Source organism: Patiria miniata, unplaced genomic scaffold, assembly GCF_015706575.1.
Source record: "Patiria miniata isolate m_02_andy unplaced genomic scaffold, ASM1570657v1 HiC_scaffold_15, whole genome shotgun sequence".
Classification (NCBI taxonomy): domain Eukaryota; kingdom Metazoa; phylum Echinodermata; class Asteroidea; order Valvatida; family Asterinidae; genus Patiria; species Patiria miniata.
In genome coordinates this window covers 3,594,368-3,614,040 of record NW_024037053.1, presented here as the reverse complement: position 1 = coordinate 3,614,040, position 19,673 = coordinate 3,594,368, and the positions used below count along the sequence as shown (strand labels likewise).

The 19,673-nt window shown below is 43.8% G+C and overlaps 2 protein-coding genes across 3 annotated transcripts in view; one reads left to right on the top strand and one right to left on the bottom strand.

Annotated features, from left to right (window-relative positions):
- Positions 1 to 14,294, top strand: part of LOC119722462 (beta-galactoside alpha-2,6-sialyltransferase 2-like) — a 35,781-nt gene extending 21,487 nt beyond the window's left edge. For both annotated transcript variants that reach the window (XM_038192595.1, XM_038192594.1), the window contains exons 3-6: positions 7,286 to 7,930; positions 8,579 to 9,003; positions 9,597 to 9,704; positions 13,025 to 14,294. In XM_038192595.1, the coding sequence (XP_038048523.1) occupies positions 7,286 to 7,930; positions 8,579 to 9,003; positions 9,597 to 9,704; positions 13,025 to 13,391 (1,545 nt within the window). In that variant the 3' untranslated portion in view covers positions 13,392 to 14,294. The remainder of the gene's footprint in view (positions 1 to 7,285; positions 7,931 to 8,578; positions 9,004 to 9,596; positions 9,705 to 13,024) is intronic.
- A 98-nt stretch (positions 14,295 to 14,392) lies between these two features.
- On the bottom strand, positions 14,393 to 19,268 carry LOC119722464 (alpha-N-acetyl-neuraminyl-2,3-beta-galactosyl-1,3-N-acetyl-galactosaminide alpha-2,6-sialyltransferase-like). The gene is made up of 5 exons (XM_038192596.1): positions 19,038 to 19,268; positions 18,232 to 18,531; positions 17,373 to 17,788; positions 16,937 to 17,044; positions 14,393 to 16,616 (listed from the first exon to the last, which is right to left on the bottom strand). The coding sequence occupies exons 1-5, from the start codon at positions 19,059 to 19,061 to the stop codon at positions 16,292 to 16,294; spliced, it is 1,173 nt and encodes a 390-aa protein (XP_038048524.1). The 5' UTR covers positions 19,062 to 19,268; the 3' UTR covers positions 14,393 to 16,291.
- Positions 19,269 to 19,673: the final 405 nt, after the last annotated feature.

Here is a 19,673-nt window from a genome sequence, read left to right as displayed (position 1 = left end):
TGTCGTTTGTTACTAACTAACTAACTCACTTAACAACGAACTAACTAACGGAGAGACATGAGTACTTGTTTAGCTGCTGTCCGCATCTAAAGTCGTATCTCAGACGGTCGAAGTCTCACGGGGACAGAATAAGAAGATGAAAGCCAAAAAGCTCTTTTCAGGTAAATATCTGCCATTGTGCCTGGAGAATTGTAACCATTTACCTTTCTGGCTGGAATAACATGCGGTAACTCAGTTTAGCTGACATGAAAATCGATTCCCTGGTATTTTGCCACCGGAGCCTGTTTTGGTAAAAACCTTTGTAAAAATGGTCTGCTCTTTATTAGCGTTCTGAGGTTTTTTTTTTTTTTAAAGAAAGTCCCGATGCAGTGTCTAGTTTCACAGCCTTCAATCGCAGATACTGGCCAAAAAATAAAAACCTCAGTGCCTTTAATAAAGGGCCCATGTAATGTATTTTTTAATGCAATCCTTGAAAATGCACCTTTGTGTCACATTTTACCTTATCTCAAGTTTCAGATTGCCATTTTAAGGGCATTTTGGTGCCTTTTTGTTTTTATGCTAATGCGAATTTCCATCTTTATGAGCAAAAGTGTGATGTCATTGGAGGCAGAAATCTCAATGTACAGCTATTTCAGCACCGAAATTTGCCAGAATTGTTGATATTTTGCTATCGTAATGGGCTTTTTTTCTTTGGTGATTCGTTGTTGTTGCAGTACATGACAGTAAGCCAATGAGCAAAGTTTTCTCACAAATGTTTTCAACGAGCAAATAATTTGGTTCACAATTTGAACAGAAACCCCGCTAAAGTGAGCAGTGTCTTCCTGAAATGACATCACTGCAACGGCGCCCTCATTTGTCAGGAAAAGCATGGACAATTTTAAATGTTTAAAAAGGTGCACTTTTCAATAAGATTAACCAAAACGGGATGTCAAATAGTTTTCTTACATTTAAGGGGAGTAGAAAGTTGCACACAATATGTTCCCAAGTAAAATTCATGTCATGGCCCTTTAAAGACATATACTTCATGTAGATTTTCATCTTGTGCGCCGTGCGTATTCCATTGATTCGCCGCGGCCCGACCCCGCAACTTATAGGCAAGACGACGCGTATATCTAGGTCTACGCACAGCGGTATTGTGTTATGGCAATCACGAATGAAGATTGCGGGAAATGTAATTTCACGGCAAACTGGAAATGATTTTTGCGATCACCGAAGGCCGGCGAACATAAAAGAGGCAGCATGCGTTTATGATAATGTGCACGGGGAGGAAGTAGCGATCTACCGAGCGTCTTCGGGGAATGTATAAGGTTGAATTGGAAATTCTTGAAATCTTTAGTGTAAAGAGGAGCGGAGCCAGACTGATTTCAATCAATGAAAGAGCGCGACGCTCTGTCATCGTCTCGGGTTTCATGAACAGAACTAAAAAGGCCAAGGCATTGGGGTATGTTTGGAACACCGTAGAAAGAAATGACCATTTCCATTTTGAGAGTACTGTACGTAGTATTGGGCGTTTGGATACAGACGTGTTTTGCGTATAAATACAATCATGGGTTTTTTGGCGAATGTCGCACCAATACCTCAATTCATTTAATGTCAGGATTTCAGAATAAAAAGAAATCTTGAATTTGTGAGATTGTATCATAAAAGGCCTCTGTACCTATAGGTTAATGCGTGGGACAAACAATTTAAGTTGTATTTTACCGGGGCCACGCTAGGCAACTAAATCCTACCATAGATTGCTTGCTTTGGGGACATTTGCAGCCCCAAAGCGTCTGCCGATTATTTCGTAGATTTTTCATCATCTCCCCCAATCGCACCCTAGTCTGAGGATCAGTCCTTCACGTGGGCAGAGAGCCACAGTTGAACGTCTAATATATCATAGCATGTAACTTGTATGCGACCCCGCGCGCGATGTCATTTCGGTCAGAAATGTGGACTCAGCTGTGGATTGGTCGATTTGGATGCCATGTTTTTGTAACAAACAACTGCATACGGATGATCCGAAAGGTCAGAATGTCGAGGTCAAGTTGCAGTATTGTTTTGCATAATTAATCACCGAATCTGCTCGCATATCATAGACCCTTGCTGTGCATGGGGTACTCCGTAGACTAATCGCACCCCTCAATACACGCCATCAATGTTGAGAGATTTGGCCTGATATGCTCAATGTAGTGTTTCCCTTCTAAGGCTGTTTATCCCTGCCACAAGGCGGAGCAGACTTGTACAAGTCTATGATGCTGTAAAAACATGGGGATGGTGAAATCCCGGATTCGGCAGCTGTATAGCCTCATCTCCGGTTTCAGAATCATTGAGAAGACTTCATAATTCAGTGTTGGAATCAAATGGAAATACACCTAGGCCTCGTTGTATTGGATTTGATGCTTCTGGAGAATGACATGGACCCGTATTTTGAGCTGGTCTCATTTAATTTATGCACCTATAAAACAAACTCGAACGCTGCAGCCAAGGCATCTGAGTTCATGCATGTGTGACATGATTGTGCCATGTAATTTCTGGAAAGGAGTAGCGTTTTCAGTACAAACTTTAGGTTTTTGACCCTGGTGACCCAATTTTCCAGGACTGCGAAGGTGATCAGTGGAGACCCATTAAAGGCCTGAGGTACGAAGTGATTGATAGCCATGCAAGGCTGGTGGTGACGCTTGCTACTAACTAACTAACCAACCGACCAACTAACGGAGAGACATGAGCATTTGTTGAGCTGCAGTCCGCAGCTATAAACCTGTAGCCGGAGCCGGTGTTGACGCCCAAGTTTTGCAAACCCCATACTCCAATAGAAAGGTCTACGGGTGTTATTGCCAGTTTCCGGACGCTAGGGACGCAGTCGACCCCAATTAATTTTTCCGGAACAGATATTTACACTGCTTACTGTATGAGCAAATGCGCCAGCCTTTGATAAGTGCGGCCGAGATACGTGTAATATCCCTTTGCATTTCGGATGAGCAAGTATGCGATTTTTTTACGCACGTGGGCATTTCAAATTAGGTCACTAGTCACTGAGCATTAATTTGTCTAAGGGTAAACGCATTTTTGGTTTTCACTGTATATAGCTGTTTCGTGACTTAAATGTTATGCTTTTTTTGTATAACAGTGACTTTAAGACCTTAATAAAATAATGCACAATGTTAACAAAACATGCATAGCCTACTGAATTTGTCCTCAGGCTAGTGTTGTTTTTTTAAGTTACTGATTTTTCCTCGTAGAAACTAAGTGTCGTTTTAATAATATGTCAGACAACAAGTTCGATTTCACGATATATTTTTTACCCACTCAAATCTTAAGATAAATTCTCAAACCCATCCCCCCCCCCCCCCCCAAACAAAAGGTTTGGTCCATGTAGTGATAATTGAAAAAGGTCCCACTGGGGCCTGCAGTGACGACTGTTTACTGTTTCGTTTTTATAAGCAGAACTGTAACGTAACGTGAAACAGCCGTCTGATCTTGCCGGAAAGCATCCTTGCTGTCATCTAATGAAGTTTGCTCGCACAAAAAAGCCATCTTCCGTTTGGTGTTGTTGGAGATTTTTCTGTATTTTCCAAGAAAATTCCATCAAAATAGGCCTAATAAAGGTCCATTAACCTAGCAAAATGAAGTCTAATGTCGCCCCAGTCCACTATGGAATCAACTCAACGTCCGGGCCATTTTGGGTTTTTTTTTGCGGAATAGAACTTGTGATTTACTAATGAAAAAAAAAAGAAATCCGTTTTGTAACATGCCGGCTGTAAACTAAGTCTGCCTGGTTATAAATAAAGAATTGCCGTAGAGCCTTCAGGAAATCCCTTGGTGTTTACCGGCCAGGATTTCTCATCGGAGCCCTTGGGTACCGGAACGGTGGTAAACCTCACCGACTGGCACACACACCGTGTTGTATTATTAATCTCAATATGTCGCTTGAGGGACTTCAGTCCGGCCGCGCCGCGCGCTCGGCCTTAACCCGCCCGTCCGCTCGCGTCGTTTTTCCCCATGGAAATCTTCGCTGGATCAGCTGCTATTGTCCGCTGCTTGGTCGCCGAGGATTTCATCTGTCTGGTCTTCTTCTCTCTAATCACCCCGACGTCTCGCGCTATCTGTGGATATTGACCCCGGGAGAATTCGGCTTTTAAGGGTAATTGAAGGACACCGTACATGTGCCTGTTATGGGGTCAAGTTTTTGATCAACGTTATTACTATCTCTGTTAAAAGCTTTGCCGTGAACTGTGCAAGTAAAAAGTGTCAACGTGTTCTCAGATTTTCACCAATCATCTCTAGGCTGGTGCCCCGGTGTTTTGTGTCATAAATCAGTCGAAATGCAATTGGTTTGTCCCCACATTTCTTTCGGACGAAAGCGAGACAAGATCCACTTTCTTCCCTGAACTCTATTCATGCCTAACGCACTGTTGTCAGTAAATCATTTGCTCTGCGAGACATTACAAACCTGATGTCCCCGATCGGAAGACACCGAATAGTAAATCACGCCGTTCCAAAACACGGCCATTTGACAAAATGTAGCCTGAGGAAATAGTTACCAATAAATCATGTGATTCATGGAACGTTTACGTTTGGTGGTGTGTAAGTCAAACACATCAAACCTTTTACTAATTAGGATTTTAATAGTATCGCTATAGTGCTATATTCATCGTGGTTGAATATCGAAAGTGTACATTGCACTTTCCATTAAAGTAACCTTTTGTTTGGCATTCGTTTCACCAACTACTTTATGAAAACACCTGTCGAGCGCATTGGGACTACAAACGTGTTGCTCCCCTGAATAAAGCATCTTTAATTATAGTCAATTACGTGTAGAAACACCTGTTTCTGTGCTAAACTCAATTGTACACTTTTATGTGATGAATATTGTAATAAATGTTGGCATTTGTCAATGTCTGCCTGTTGGGCGCTTAACTCATTGGCAGTACATGTATTTATAACAGTACAGGTTTTTTTGCTCAAACATCAGCTATGTTTCGGCTTCAGCTGCATGCTCCATTTTTCTAGATTTTAGGTCCCTGATTTAGGCCACTTATTTATTGCTCCTTGCACCATACATTCACTATTTCGAACTCTCTCATCATCAATACCTTTACCTTTAGCTCTCCCATCCTTGACGTTTACCATTACATTTGCCTTAACCCTTTACCTTTACCTCTACCTTTACCTTTACCTTTAACTCTACCTGTTACATCTACTTTTACCTCTACCTTTACCTTTATCTCTACCTAATATCTTTACCCTTACCTAATTGCTTTACCTTGACATGTGCCTTTAATATTAGCCTCTACCTTTATATTTATCTTCACTTTTACATTTACCTTTGCCTTTATCTTTATCCTTTATATACCTTTTACCTCTACCTTTACCTCTACATTAGCTTTATCTTTACCTAATACCTTTACCCAAAGGTAAAGGCAAAAAGCAAAGGTAAAGGTATTGGACCTTTACCTGTACCTTGTTCTTTTTGCCTTTACCTTTGCCTTTGCCTTTGCCTTTGCCTTTAAGTTAGTCTATACCATATTACCCTTTCAATATTCTATAGGTTGTTTTGGGGGTCAGTTTATTTCTTTGTCCATCAATATTTTAGGTGGGCCCAGGTTGAGTTGGAATCATTATTGATGGTATCTAACAACTGACCCGATAACTCCGTCTGTCGATAACGACGCCGTAGCTCATTTCAGTATACCTCGATTCTCCAGAGTGCACCTTATTTTCACCCTCATCAGAATTGATTATAGCTCATGACAATAATTCAGCAGTTAATTAGAAACTGAAGGGCTCTGGGGTACCGATGCATGACCTTGTGGCATTTCAAATGACACTGAACGTTCGTTGCTCGCCCCTTCGTCGGGAGAACTGAACTGCTTTCTGATCCTTTGCAAGATCTTTACAATTTTTGGTTAATGCGTGGAATTTTTGTCCATCTTTAATATAATGTCACTTAACCCCACTTTTACCTTATCCTATCCCCACGAATTTCGGTATATTTATGCTTCGGACCACGAGCAATAGATCTCAGCCTATTTGCGACGATACAATTTTGCCTCTGAATAGGAGCTATGACAAGTGCATAAAAGATACCTTTTTGGGACTTGAGTTACAGAGCTCGTATCAGGAGCTTGCCAGTTGTGACATTTTGAGAGACATTGAAATGTCTGCCTAATGTCCGGTGTCTCCCTATTTTTAATGACGACAAAATGTCTCCCAGCGGTACCATAAATGTTATTGGTAATGTTTCTGAGCATTAGTCAGGTAGACAATTTTCAGCACCTAGCATATTACTGTAAAAACAACGAATCAACAATTTCTTAACGATGATATCGAATACTGTTGCACATTTCAAGTGTTTCACATCCAGCCCGCTTGTACTCGCCCGGCTTACACGACCGCCACTTAAAAACAACACTTCTGCAAGCGACAGTCTGTCAAGGATGACACACAATACAGCATTCGATTTGAAGAATAATAATCTATAGACATACTCCGCTTCTCGCAGAATACTCCTACGGGTATTCGGGTTTCAGCCTGCAGAACTCGGATTATTTCCTTATAACGGGTACAAAAATAGCATTGACTCATCTGAGAGTGTGTTAGAATTGTTAGGCCTCGAGGCCTCCCATATACCCAGGACCCCTGCACAATAAAAAAAAATTGTCTGCAAATTCGAAAGCCTTCCCCGTTTGCAATGGTGGCAGGTGCATGCCTGCACGACTTCGCTCGAATCTACTTTTGTTCCAATCTTTTATATCCATTGGAAATGCGCCTGGGGTCTTTTTGTTCCCCCGTCTCTCTAACTTAAACAAACTGTATTTTTCGTTGATTTTGTTTTTTAGCGCGAGGTAAGGCAACGCCGCGCTATGTGCGCAGTAGCCTCGGGCGCCATATCGAATGTCGTAAAATGATATCCGTGCTGAATGTCTGAAAAACACGAGGTGTGGATTTATAGTCAGGTGAATTTTTAATCTGATAGAATAAGAAGGCGCATAAAATTATGATCACACCCTGAAGGTCTTCGTGTTTGGTGTATCCCAGATTAGCCTGATGTTGGTATAAATGCACATCCCGCAGGCTTTTCTGCACTCTTTTTGTAATTACTCGTCGCCTGTTGATTTAACCCTTGCAAGTAGCAGCCATTAATTAAAACATGTCAACCAAAATGTACCCATGTTGGTTAAAACATTGTGCTTTCAAAATGGCTGCCGCGCACAATTATGGAGTATAGCACTTGATGCGTCCGTGCTAAGGTTTAACTTTGAGCAGCTCAATAACTGGTTCTATGTTTGCTTCTGTCATCCAGGGTCGCCGCAAGGTTCTGATGATGGCTTTCTGGTACTTTGCCGTGATCTTCTCCGCGTTCCTGTACTACACCTACGCAACATGGCGCCCCGCGAACATGTACAGCGCCCTCTTCGACGTACCTGTGGCGGGCGACCACCGCGCAGGCGCAGCGCTGCTGGAGGAGAGCCCAGACGTGTTGCGCTCGCAGAGAGCGGAGCTGAGACGAATCTTGGGCGAGAATGTTTCCCTGGCCGGCAGGAAAAGTTCGGAAGGTGACACCCGAGCGAGAGCGCGCGACCCAGCCTCCGCCGACCCGCAGTTGCCTTTTCCCGGTGGGGATTCCTCGATCCTCGGACTACCAAACAAATCGAGCCGTATCGTTCGCGGCTCCGGTGTTGCCGCTAATAGAACTCGTAACGCATCCGCGCCCGGAGGCAGCAACCAGGATCATGTTACAAATGAGAACAGTCTCAGGAGGCGGGTTGAAACTGAGAACGAGGTTGAGCTGACTGAGATCGACACTGAGGAGGAGGAGGACGACGACGAGGTCAGGTACCCTGTCACCTACTCCTTGGATCTCACGACAGTGGGGTTCGAGAATGCCACCCTGAAACCCCCTCTAGCGCCGGCGGTGGAGGGATACGAGCGGGTATCTTCAGCAGAGGTAGCGCACTTTACATCCATTGCGATCTTTTATTAATTTCCATCGTTGCTTTAAGGGCTGAAAGCTGATACTGTGTTACACCAGGCTGTGATTTTCATTAATTCAAGTGCATAGGTCGATAAGGATTTAACGATTTTAGAGTCTTGCGTCTAAAATTTCGAGGGTAAATTTCTCATGAGGGTATCTTGATGCGTTTTGTTTTAACAAGTGAAATGTGATTTGAACATCGATTGTTAAAGTGTATACCATTCTGCAACCATTTTTTTCACGTTGGGTACAGCCATTGGAGTTGGGGGGGGGGGGGGGGGGTTGGCACAATTTTCTACTTCTACGTTGATACTTGGCAAGGTTAATTCGCTCTTTGCACGCTCCACCATAAGCATGCGAAGCCTCGATCTGGCAACTTTACACAATACAAATAGCCGGGAATCACTGAACCGGCTATATTTATGGTGTAAAGTTGCCAGATCGAGGCTCTGCATGCTTATGGCGGAAGTGTGCAAAGAGCGAATACTGCAATTAATACTGCATACAGCGTTGTGATTTTGGTTGCATAGAGGGCCAGGGGCAAACCACAATAATTTACAATCCCGGATTTAATTATTTGTGTAGTCACTGTGGATTTTTTGTTTAATTTAATACGTGTAGGCATTGAGACTTCATTGTGGCCGTTGTTCAGTGGTGTCAAGTTCGGGTCACCTCATCAACCAATCACGAGGCAGAGACATCGACTCTGCGCAGTGCGTGCTGCGCATGAACTCCGCCCCCACCGTGGGCTACGAGGACGATGTCGGAGCGAGGACCACGGTGCGGGTCATAGGTCACGTCAACTTGCTAGTCTTGAACTCCAGCCGCGAGTACCAGCACGAGATCTTCGTCAACCGGACCTCGCGGGCGGACAAGATCGTCATCCCCTGGCTGCACTCCATCCGACTGAACAAGGAGACTAACCTTTATTACAAAATCGCCCAGAATTTCTCAAAAACATTCCCGGAGGTGGAGTTTTACTTCTTGACGCCGGAAAAATCAAAAATGGCGGAAGAAATTTTCAAATCTGAAACAGGTCTCACGACGTAAGTTTAATGCCTTATGAAGAATGGCAAAGGAAAATATCTGTCGCTTGTGACTTTACTTGAGATTGACTTGTGATTGGTTTGTTAGGACTTGTGAGAACTTGTGGTGGACTTGTGATGACATGTGAGGACTTGTGAGGACTTTCAAGGACTTGGAATTCACATATGATTGACTTTTTAGGACTCATGACTTGTGATGTACTGCACGACTTGTGATGACATGTGAGGACTTGTGGTGAATTTCCAGGACTTGTGATTGGCATGTGATGGACTTGTGAGGACTCATGACTTGTGATTTACTTGTGATGACGTGGGGTGACTTTCAAGGACTTGATTGACATGTGATTGACTTGTGAGGACTTGTAATTGACTTGCGAGGAATTTCGAGGACCTGTGTTCAGCTGTGAGGACTTGTGAGGACTTAACTACAAAATCTACTCTGAATAGTATAGGCCATGGGTTCTGGTGATTCAAGGTTCCAGAGCATGAGTTCCTGGCTCTCTGAACACACTGAGCACCCTGCTCATAACCAATACATCGCGGCCAAGGGAAAAATCTAATGCTGATTTTGTTTTATTTCTTAACATGCTCAGACGAGAGGCGAATACTTGGTTGACGACGGGCTGGATGACATTACTGTTCGCCATTGACGTGTGTGACGAGATCGATATCTACGGCTTAGTCGACGAGGGTCACTGCAGGTAGGGGAAAGAAAGAAAGGTTCATGATGGTCAAAGCTTGTACTGTTTCCTGAGGGCCATGGCCTCGGTGACCGGGTAAAATCAGATTTGGTTTAATCCCTGCCGAACGGGGGAAAAGGGCAGATGGGTAGGCGACTGGCGCGGTGAAACTCGGTGGAAATTTGGAGAGGATTTGGAAATGTCAGTTGTGTCTTCAGAGAACATTGCCTGAAGGGGAACGGAACCACAGATTAGCGTTTGTAAAGATAAGGGTGATATCTTGTTTCGGTGCAAATGAATGAGGATTTTAGATCTGAAGTTTTTTTCGTTTCCAAAGTTGGGATTTTTTTTCGCCTCGTGTGGAGAATTTCCATGCATCTTGTCGTACCGAAAGAGAACATTTGCCCATACTGCCATGATTTTAAAAAAAAGCTTTCATTTATATCGACAAAGATTCAAGGCCAGTGCACCCTTGTGCTGGAATTTACTACCTTACGGAGACATGCACACAATAGGGAACAAAAGATTGTATACGTCTCCACAAGAACATTTCTATAGATTAATACGTCTCCACAAGAATTTCACGAAATATATATATGGATTTTACTCAAAAACTAGGAATTTCCAAGGTAGGTTGATCTATCGCAAATGGAAGAGTTTTAGAAAAGGGATATTTAGTCCAAATTTCAGCCCAGGAAATTAATTCTGGTTAAAATAAGAGCAGTTTGAAACTGCAATTTCAAACACGAAAACTTTACTACACGAGAACAAAGAAATGTCTCCACAAGGATACAAATTCCAGAATGGGTGTATAGGATGGGTAAAACATAAAGGAAACCCAAATAGCGCCCTCTTTTTTAAGGAGGTTATGCATGTAGCGCGTTCAAGATCTATGATGTAAAAGCCCAATTAATGAGCTTTCTTTTAGTAAAATAATCATTGAAATCGCTCATGTACTTTTCGAGTTATGGACATTTAAACACAGTTTTATATTTTTGTTCACGGGTCACAAAAAAGGTAAGTGATATATCAGCAAAACGAAAACAATTCACATATCAAAAAACACATCAGAACACTCTCATAACCACGATAACTGGAAACTTATCGTAACATTCCAATATTAATACCACAATTACAATGTCAAGAGTTAATAGTCTGACCCTGCCTTCTATACTAGCTACCTGGTGATCTATGGAAATACTCTGAACCGTTTTCATGATACGACATGGTTTCATTTTACTGAAATATCACGTACCTTGAATGTGATCCGTGGACAAAATATTTAAACTGTGTTTGTGTTCAAAATTCCATAACTCAAAAAGTACATGAGTGATTTGAACGATTCTTGCACTAAAAGAAAGCTTATTAATTGGGCTTTCATAGCCTAGATCTGGAAAGCGCTACATGCATAGCTTCTTTACAAAATAGGGGGCGCCATCTTGGTTTCACTCACCCTGCACTGCAAAATATAATCACAACCTGCAATGCACATCACGGAGCCTTATATTGGGAACACGTCTTTTTGTGCTCTCACAACAGGAGACAATTTAATCAACGCATCCAGGGCGAGCGGCAAAGTCATATATATATATGGCTCCGCATTGAGCCGTCGCAGTGTAGCGTGCTGAAAGTACCGAGTATACATTGCGCATGGGCATCACGCATAAAGGTAATCCTATCACGGGGTAAATTCAGAACGCGGCGATGAAGAGGCTGGGCACGGCCTGTAAAAACACAGGGAGGCGATGCGGACTAATAATTCAATGCATCCCAGCGGTAATTTGTCTGGCGGATTCGGCCGATTGCAGCCTGGTGATTATAACGGGTGAGTTTCGCCGCCGATGGTCGGGGATCCAGCGCCGAGCGAACGATGCGTGAACCGCGCGTCGTTTTCCCCGCTGACAAATTGAACATCTGGACAGAGGAGGAGGGTCGGTCGGCGGCTGAAATTAAGCGTGGATAATACCCGTAGCGACCGGACATTGCATTATGAATTACAACGCTCCGACAAACACTTAATGAGCGCTTTGAATGCGCGAGATGGTGTATATACACGATCGAAGTCGTTGGTAATTTAATTCCCAGTGTCATGCGGGTTGGCTATGCATGGACTTCGTGTATGTGTATCCCATCAACAGTGAAATTAAGAAAGATTATCGACGGCTGCTTCTCAGTGTAAAAATTCCCATATAGACACCAGTGATAAAACCACAACATTTCTTATACTCAAAACTCTCACAGGTGTTCAGGCTGCACAGAAAAATGATGATCAACATGTCATCTTTCATTTTCCTTTCAATTTTTGTTTGGGTTGACGATTGACTTTTTTGAGAAATTCTCACCCAAAGAAGACCACCTGTAAAACGAATGATGTTTCCCAAACTGATAAAAGTAGCCATTTTGAAAAAAAGGATCCCCCCAGAACATGGCTAAATAGCGCCACTTTCGTACCCAATTACATCCGAAATGCTCGGAATTGGAAGCCCCAAGTCCAGGCAAGTGGTGCATTGCCATATCTCTTCAATGGACCGATCCAGTAAGCACCGCCCCATGGTGTTCTGACCAATCATAGCCGTGATTTATGTCCGACGTGCGTGCACTAAAGTCCGACATGCGTGCACGCGCGTATGATACGCGCGGAAGGAAAATGCAGCGTGGCATCGGAGAGGAGCACGTGTTAATTTGCCCACGTGCGCACTGGGCGGAGCTTACTGGATCGGTCCATTCCCCCGATGTCAAGGCTCTCAGAACTCTCTTATATAGAATAATTTGAGTGTCTAACTTTTTATCACTAGCTCGGCGACCGGATTTCTGGCCTTTAGTGGGGTGTACCTCGATATAGGAGGATCTCTTGGCGCCATCTTGTGCACGGCGGTTTATATAAACGGGGACCAGCACACGCGTGAACCAGCGAACTTTCCTTCACACGATGTCGATGTTCAGGCTACACATGAACTAAATGCTGCATTCGAATGCAGTTGTCTAGAGCTAGGACTAGGTCCGCGCCCATTGAAAATACGCAGGGACGCGCTGACAATAGACGTAGCCGTACGCATAGCTCTCGAAGCCCGTTTCGGACACGGCTTAAGTCTTTAGACGAGGTGGACGGTGTCCGTTTCCCACTGCCAAAAAGCTAGCACAGTACACCGCCCTCTTGCGTCAGATCCAAAGACATGCGTGGTTGAAATGACTTTGCTCAAAGCTTTTATATAGGTCTCTGAACAAATATTTATCAAAATTAATTTTAAAAAAGCGAGATTCGACACGAGTGTCACAAAAGTGGAGATCGAAGAGTTACGCTAATTTTACCAAATCTGTTATATTCCACTTGTTATCTTTAGAGATCACCCGAACGACACTACACCCTACCACTACTACGACCCGAGTGGTATGATCGAGTGTAAGTACTATCAAAAGAGCGAGGAGCGACTGACGGGCGGGCATCTCTTCATCACCGAGAAGGCCGTCTTCGCCCGCTGGGCCCACCGCTTCAACTTCCGCTTCCACGCGCCTGCCTGGAATCTCACCGCAAACCCGGCCGCTAACCTGTCCCTGGCTCTGGAGACGCCATTCCTGAAGATGTTTTACGAGGCCAAGCGCAACAATCGGAGCGTGGCGGCGGTGCGCACGCGCAAGGTGGTGCGGCGAATCGTCCGGCGCGTCGTCATCAAGAGAAAGGTGCCCGTCCTGAAAAAGACAAAAGTGTGAGATTGCCAGAGCAATTTGAAGTTTGCTTGGGCACATCGGAGCAGGCACTGCCCCAGAGACAGCTATATTTTTCAGTGGAGCGGGCCGTTTGTGATGAAGCGTGCAGTTTTGAAGGGGTGAGGTTGGGCCTTAGCGAAGACAAGACGAATGAACTTGGTGGGACCTTTACTATTTTAAAGAATTGACAACTCATTCCTCACCACTACACTGTTCCTCACTGTATTGGAATTTGCGTCTTAATAGGCAAAACAAACTCACCAGCCAAACTCGCATGCACAAATAAAGACAGTTTACCCATTCCAATTGGTCGAGAGCCCGTCACGTGGCCGGTCTCGATTCAAACGGTTGATAAAACACTGTTTACCCTTTTATTGGTTGAACGATCACAATCTTCCCTTAGACATGCACATTACTACCAATGAGTCCTCAATTCACCCTACACCGGCACCGCTGCGTTCTGCGCCACATTGCGCAGTACGCGCCACGCGCGCGCCAATCTCCATAGAAGGAGTTTTTACGACTAGTCCCTAGAGGGATATACCATAACATAGCTAGAGGGATATTTTGAGAAACATGAAGTAAGCTTGTTGAACAAAATCGATGGAAATTTATGAAATGTTTGACTTGTTTTTATTTTTTGACCCAAAAGGTAAACCAACTGCTGGTCGCCGATAATGTCCCCCGCCTTCGGCTCGGGCAATTATCCCCAACTCGGTCTTAAACGGACTTGTTTAATACCGGCCAATCACATATTTATTCCTTTATTAAAATACAGAGTTCCTCACTTTGTACTTACAACTCGTGGGAAAATCAACTCACTGTTGGCGATGCTTTTTCGCAGTCATTTTTGTCCATTCATATTTCTGACACACTTCCGCATAATTTAAGCATTGACTTTCCCGCAAAATAATATAATCAACGTTGAGGGCGCCAGACCAAATGGACGACTGCAACGAACATTCCACATTACACAGGGCACAGTGGGAGAAGAAGAAAAAGTAGTTGGCCAAGAATGAACAGAGCTTTCAAAACTCTGAAACATTTTGGAAATTGGTAGTTTTTAAAATGCACTGAATGTTTCACTTCATTTGTAACAAATTCTTGATATGTTATTTTGTCCAAATCAAACTGCTAAAAATGCAGTTGTATTGACTTCAAATAAGTGACAACTGAACATTATTTATTATGTAGGACTTTTTGGTCGTTTTTCTTCTCTTGATTTAACTCAAGTCAATTGTGGCTGGATATAAACACGTTGTTCTAACCAGGGATCATACGATTTAGGCCATAATTAAGGGTTATCAATCATGTTTTTGAAAAGAAATGTACTAAAAGTTAATGTAAAACCAAAGAAAAGCGTAAAACGACTCACGTTTCCAGCATGGACTAAAACGGTGCTATTTTGAGTATGAGAGAAGGTTGCGGTCTGCTTCTTTTTATAAAGATTACTTGGACTTGTAGGTGGTAATTTTTTAAGACTTACTTGAAGTTGTCACGGATCATGGGGACTCAAAATTGTCATGATGGCGTTTTGAAATTTTATGTCTTTATTTGCATGGTGTGACTCGACTGTATTTCTGTGTTCGCTTTTAAAAGGCGATGTCCTTGAACTTACCTTGAGTCTTTCTATAAATTAAAAATGCACTGAGAACGTCAGCTTGCCTAAATCTTAATCTTCAGTTAGCTGAGAAATTGATGTCACTGACCATTAAGATCACATTCTTATTTTCCAATTAAAATTCCTGAATATTTTTTTAACTGTCGGTGACTAAGAGCTGTGAACAAAAGTGACTCCAAGTAAAACTGTTAGTGCTAAAATTTGTAGTCTCGTTCGTTTGTCGAAAAATATGTTTTTGAGCTTTCGAAAGTCAAAAAAGTTCGCATGCAGCGATTGTATTAAGTAATTAACTAAAGCAACTTCACTTTAAGAGTTCACTTTTACACGAATACAGATTTTACGATCAAAGTATTGCAGCATCCGTGTGGGTTTTTTTTACTTCAAATATTAATATTCAGACTTTTATTTATCAAGATAGCCTTCTAATTATTAAGCATTGTGAATAAACTCATTTTTTCAATTGATTCAATAAAAAAGAAAATATCTCATTTTGTTTATAAAAAAAGGCATTTTAACACACTTCTTTTTGTTCGTGTAGTCCGTGCAAATACTGCTTAATAGACTTTCCTGAACTTGTGAAAATAGATTGATGTCACTGACCCACGTGACCCAAGTCAGGGTCGATTGTGGTAGGCAAAGGTCGTATAGTACGCCGCTCAGTAGGTATTAGGCAAGCCTCAAAGCTGTGATGGATGACACAACTACGAGGAAAACGCGGAGCCAGCACCTAGTGCTGGGTCAGAACGATTATAACAGCCGTGCACAGCACAGGCAGTAAGCGTTATGCCATTTGATAAAGAATTCGCAGTTATTTTAAATGGAAATAAGCCTATGGTCTGGTTTACAGGACAACGTGGTTACTAACCCAACACTTGCCTACTGCAATAGCGGCCAATTACGTAGACTTGACTCAAGTCGAAATAGCTTGCTGCATCACATAAAAATAACATGTACATGTACGATTTTAACATGTTGGTCTGGATTTGACGCATGAGGGCGCGTTATGGTACGATACCATTGATCTCCATATGGAGATCAATGTACGATACAGACCGAGCGCAACCCAAACTTAGCCAATTCTACCAATCACGGGGATCCGGATGGTCACCTGGTACTTCGTACGATCTGAACCTTTATCTGGCTCGTTATTGTGGCGTCGGTTCAGTTAAACCGCGCCCACTAAACATAAAGTAACGCAACTTGAGTGTTTATCCAATGGGCGCCAGTGCAGTGGTGCGCGCGCGTACATGACGAATTCACTAGCGAACCGGATTCTGACGTGTTACGCACTAGGTGTGGCGTTCTGCGCCTTTGCCTGAGCGGCCCGAGGTTCTTGCCTCCGCTTGTTCCTCTCGTACTCCCGGTACCTCCTCTTGAACAGCGTGTCTACCACGGTGTCAGCACCGTAGCCCTTCAGCTGGTCATCCCAATACGGCAAGTGGAAGCGGATCCCGTAGGCTGCCGCCCACTTAGCGAATACGGCCTTCTCCGTCAGGAACTTGTGGCCGTGCCGTGCGGCGCCCTCACTCCGGTTGTAGTAGCCGCACTCTGCCTTTTTGGCGTCGTCGTGGTAGTAGTGGTAGGGCGCCGTGTCGTTAGGATGCTCTCTGGTTGAGGAAAGGCAGATAACCGGATAGAATCAATGTTGGAGTTGAGTCCATCACAAGTCCATCTCAAGTCCAGCACAAGTCCTATGATCTCAAATCAAGTCACAATTGCAAGCTGTTCATGTAAATTCCCACTAAGCATTGTTAATTCCTTGTTCATTTGTGACCGAACTTGTTTTAGGACTTAATACTTGTGATACATTTTACCAGACTTGTGTTGGACTTGTGACGGACTCGACTACAAGATTAGATACCAAAAGTTTCAGAGGAAATCAGGCAGATTATCGCAGATTTCGTTCATTTTAAGACTTGTGTCCTACCTGCAAAAGTCCTCGTAGATCATACCGTAGACATCGATCTGATCGCAGACATCTAGAGCAAAGAGCATCGCGCCCCAGCCAGTCGACATCCACACTTTGACCTCCGACCTAAATCGACAAGAGAAGACCATAATTGAAAAAAACACCAATGCAATTTATCCTGATACATGTAACAAGAAGGACCCAACTCCACTTATTCGGTGGATCTTAGACCCCACACGTTATTGCTCACAGAAAACCCTATGCTCATAGTCGGGGAGAAGCAGGTAGTTGTAAAGTACGTTGCATAAAGACACGCACCCGACTGGACTCGAACCCACAACCTGCGGAATTACCCACAGATCTGGAGTTCGATACTCCGGACCACGATGTCATGGCACTCCCTTCAAGTTCTCAGATTTCTCAACGATTGACGATTACGATCTGCAAGACTTACTTGGAGATGTTGAGCTCCTTGTAAAACATCTGCTCATTTCTCTTCATGACTTGTTCCGAGGAGAGGTACACGTTAACCTGGTGGTACATGACACAGAACACCCGGCACCACCTCTCGGCCGGGTTGTACTTCCACCTCACCCCGTAGTGCCACACCACCACCAGGTCGGACCGGGTGGCCGGGTCCCCCAGATACCACCGCCGCTTGCGCATGGTGGACAGCAGCAGGGGGAAGTTGCGGTGACCTATGACCCGGAAGCTGGTCCTGGTACCCACGTCATGTTGGTAGCCCTCCGTGGGGGCGCTGTTCATCCGGATGACGCAGTCGGCGTCGTCGATGTCCTCACCGGCGCCTTGACCCAGTAGACGACCGGCGCTGTTGACTAGCGCGCAGGACTGGCACTGCTTGCTTAAAGGCTGTGTGTAATGAATACCAAAAACAAATTAATTTGCTTAGCACAAAAAAGTCTTGCTAATAAAAGCAGGTTACCAGCCAAAACTTCATGTGATTTTCATGCTAAGCAAACCACAGCTGAATACCATTAACAAGCAATATACATCACATGGACATTTGGTTGGTAATCCTGTTTTTGCCAAGGCAGACTTTTCGTGCTCAGCACATTTTTGTGCTTAGTAGCTCCATGAAATTAGCCCTGTAGTTTTGCTTCTATGGCCATTTTCCAAACCTCGGTTCAGTGTCCGGCTTTGGCTCTATGTCTTCAGATTCACTGAGGCTTAACCTATCATTATCCCTCATTATAATAAATGTAACTTTTTTAACGACCCTAGGCAATACAGCGTGAGACAGCAGCTTGCGGTCACGTACTGCTCTATAACATGGGGACGAGGTTTTGCCTTACCCGTTTGTCCTTGAAAGTCACGTATCCCTTTGGCCCTATCCAGTTGTCGGGCCTTGTTCTCAGCAGACGTCCTTCCGAAATAGAACTGTCCCTGGACCGGTTTGAAATTCGGTTCGCAGCTTGCGACCCGTGACGCATTCGGCGCTGGCTTTTGGCCGCAGGGTTCAGGGAGCGGATTGCCGTCGGCGTCAGCGATGTCTGATTCTGTGACGGAACTATGCCAGGCGTGAAGTAGAACAGTACTGGCAGGGCACAACAGGTGATATAGATGGCCAGTATTTTAATTAAGCTCTCAGGGGTCTGTGAATTAATACACAGAAAGGTTGAATGCACTAGGAACTGTGAACGTCATCTTTAGCAAAATTGCCAATATTACGAAACAGAATTATGCCATGGGCTGAAACCGAGGACATTATTGTTTCCAATAGAGTTGTTTGAGTTCTGGTAATTGGGTTACATTATTACCAAGAAATGAAAACTTGGGGGTGTCCTATAGTGGTTTGGGTTCGTGACTCGTGATCAGGGGTCAGGGTTCCAGTCAAGCTGCTGGTCATGTGTCCTTGGGCAAGCCACTTCATCCCAACGTTGCCTTTCTCAACCCAGGAGTATAAATGGGTACCGGCATTAGCTGGGGAGAATTCTGCGATGGACTGGCATCCCATCCAGCGGGAATAGAAAGATTCTCACTTGTTTCATGCCACTGAAACCGGAGATAATGCTGACCTGATGGGCCATATTGGCTCATGACAGACCTCGTTTTGTTGGTTTAAGGTTAATGTCATTCCCCTCGGTTGATGAATACTCACCAAGGTTGAGTTGTTGAACGCCATGTTAATTCCAGTTGCCAGCTACATAGCAGAGCAAACCACAGGTTGTACCATATCTCCTGTCTGAAGTAGTCTCAGACCCAGCCGGCGATGAATACTGTAAACACCATGATATCTGAACACTAAAACGGATTTGTAAATCATCACAAGCGATCTGACCACCAATGTGTACAACAAGTTGTATGGTTCATCACATATAGACAAGAATTTTATGAAATACAACCATCTCTCATGAAGGCGTGGAGCACTGATAGACCTTTTTAGCGTTGTTTAGATTATCATGGACTGGAGTAGTAGCAAAGATACTAATGAAAACGAATTCCATTCAATAAAAATTCACTTGATTGTTGTACGAGCAATAGCACTAATACACATCTCTATGGGCGTCCATCTATTCGTTTTCACTATTCTTCATTCGGGCTAATCGTATTATCTCTCTCATATCGTGATCCACAATACCTGGGTATTGATCGCAACTGGGCCCGTTACGTAAGATTTGTTTTGGTAACAAAATAACGGCCAACCAATCTTTGATGCAGACTTAGTTAAAATTACGTACCAAGATTTTTGCATTTTGCCCAGTTCATGTTGATCTTTTATTTTGACCGCCATTCT

Excerpts from the sequence above, each read along its gene's own strand:
- LOC119722464 (XM_038192596.1), bottom strand. The coding sequence starts at position 19,061 with ATGGCGTTCAACAACTCAACCTTG. Across the intron at positions 17,789-18,231 it reads TGACTTTCAAGGACAAACGG|CCTTTAAGCAAGCAGTGCCA; the intron begins GTAAGGCAAAAC and ends CATTACACACAG. Across the intron at positions 17,045-17,372 it reads AAGGAGCTCAACATCTCCAA|GTCGGAGGTCAAAGTGTGGA; the intron begins GTAAGTCTTGCA and ends TTGTCGATTTAG.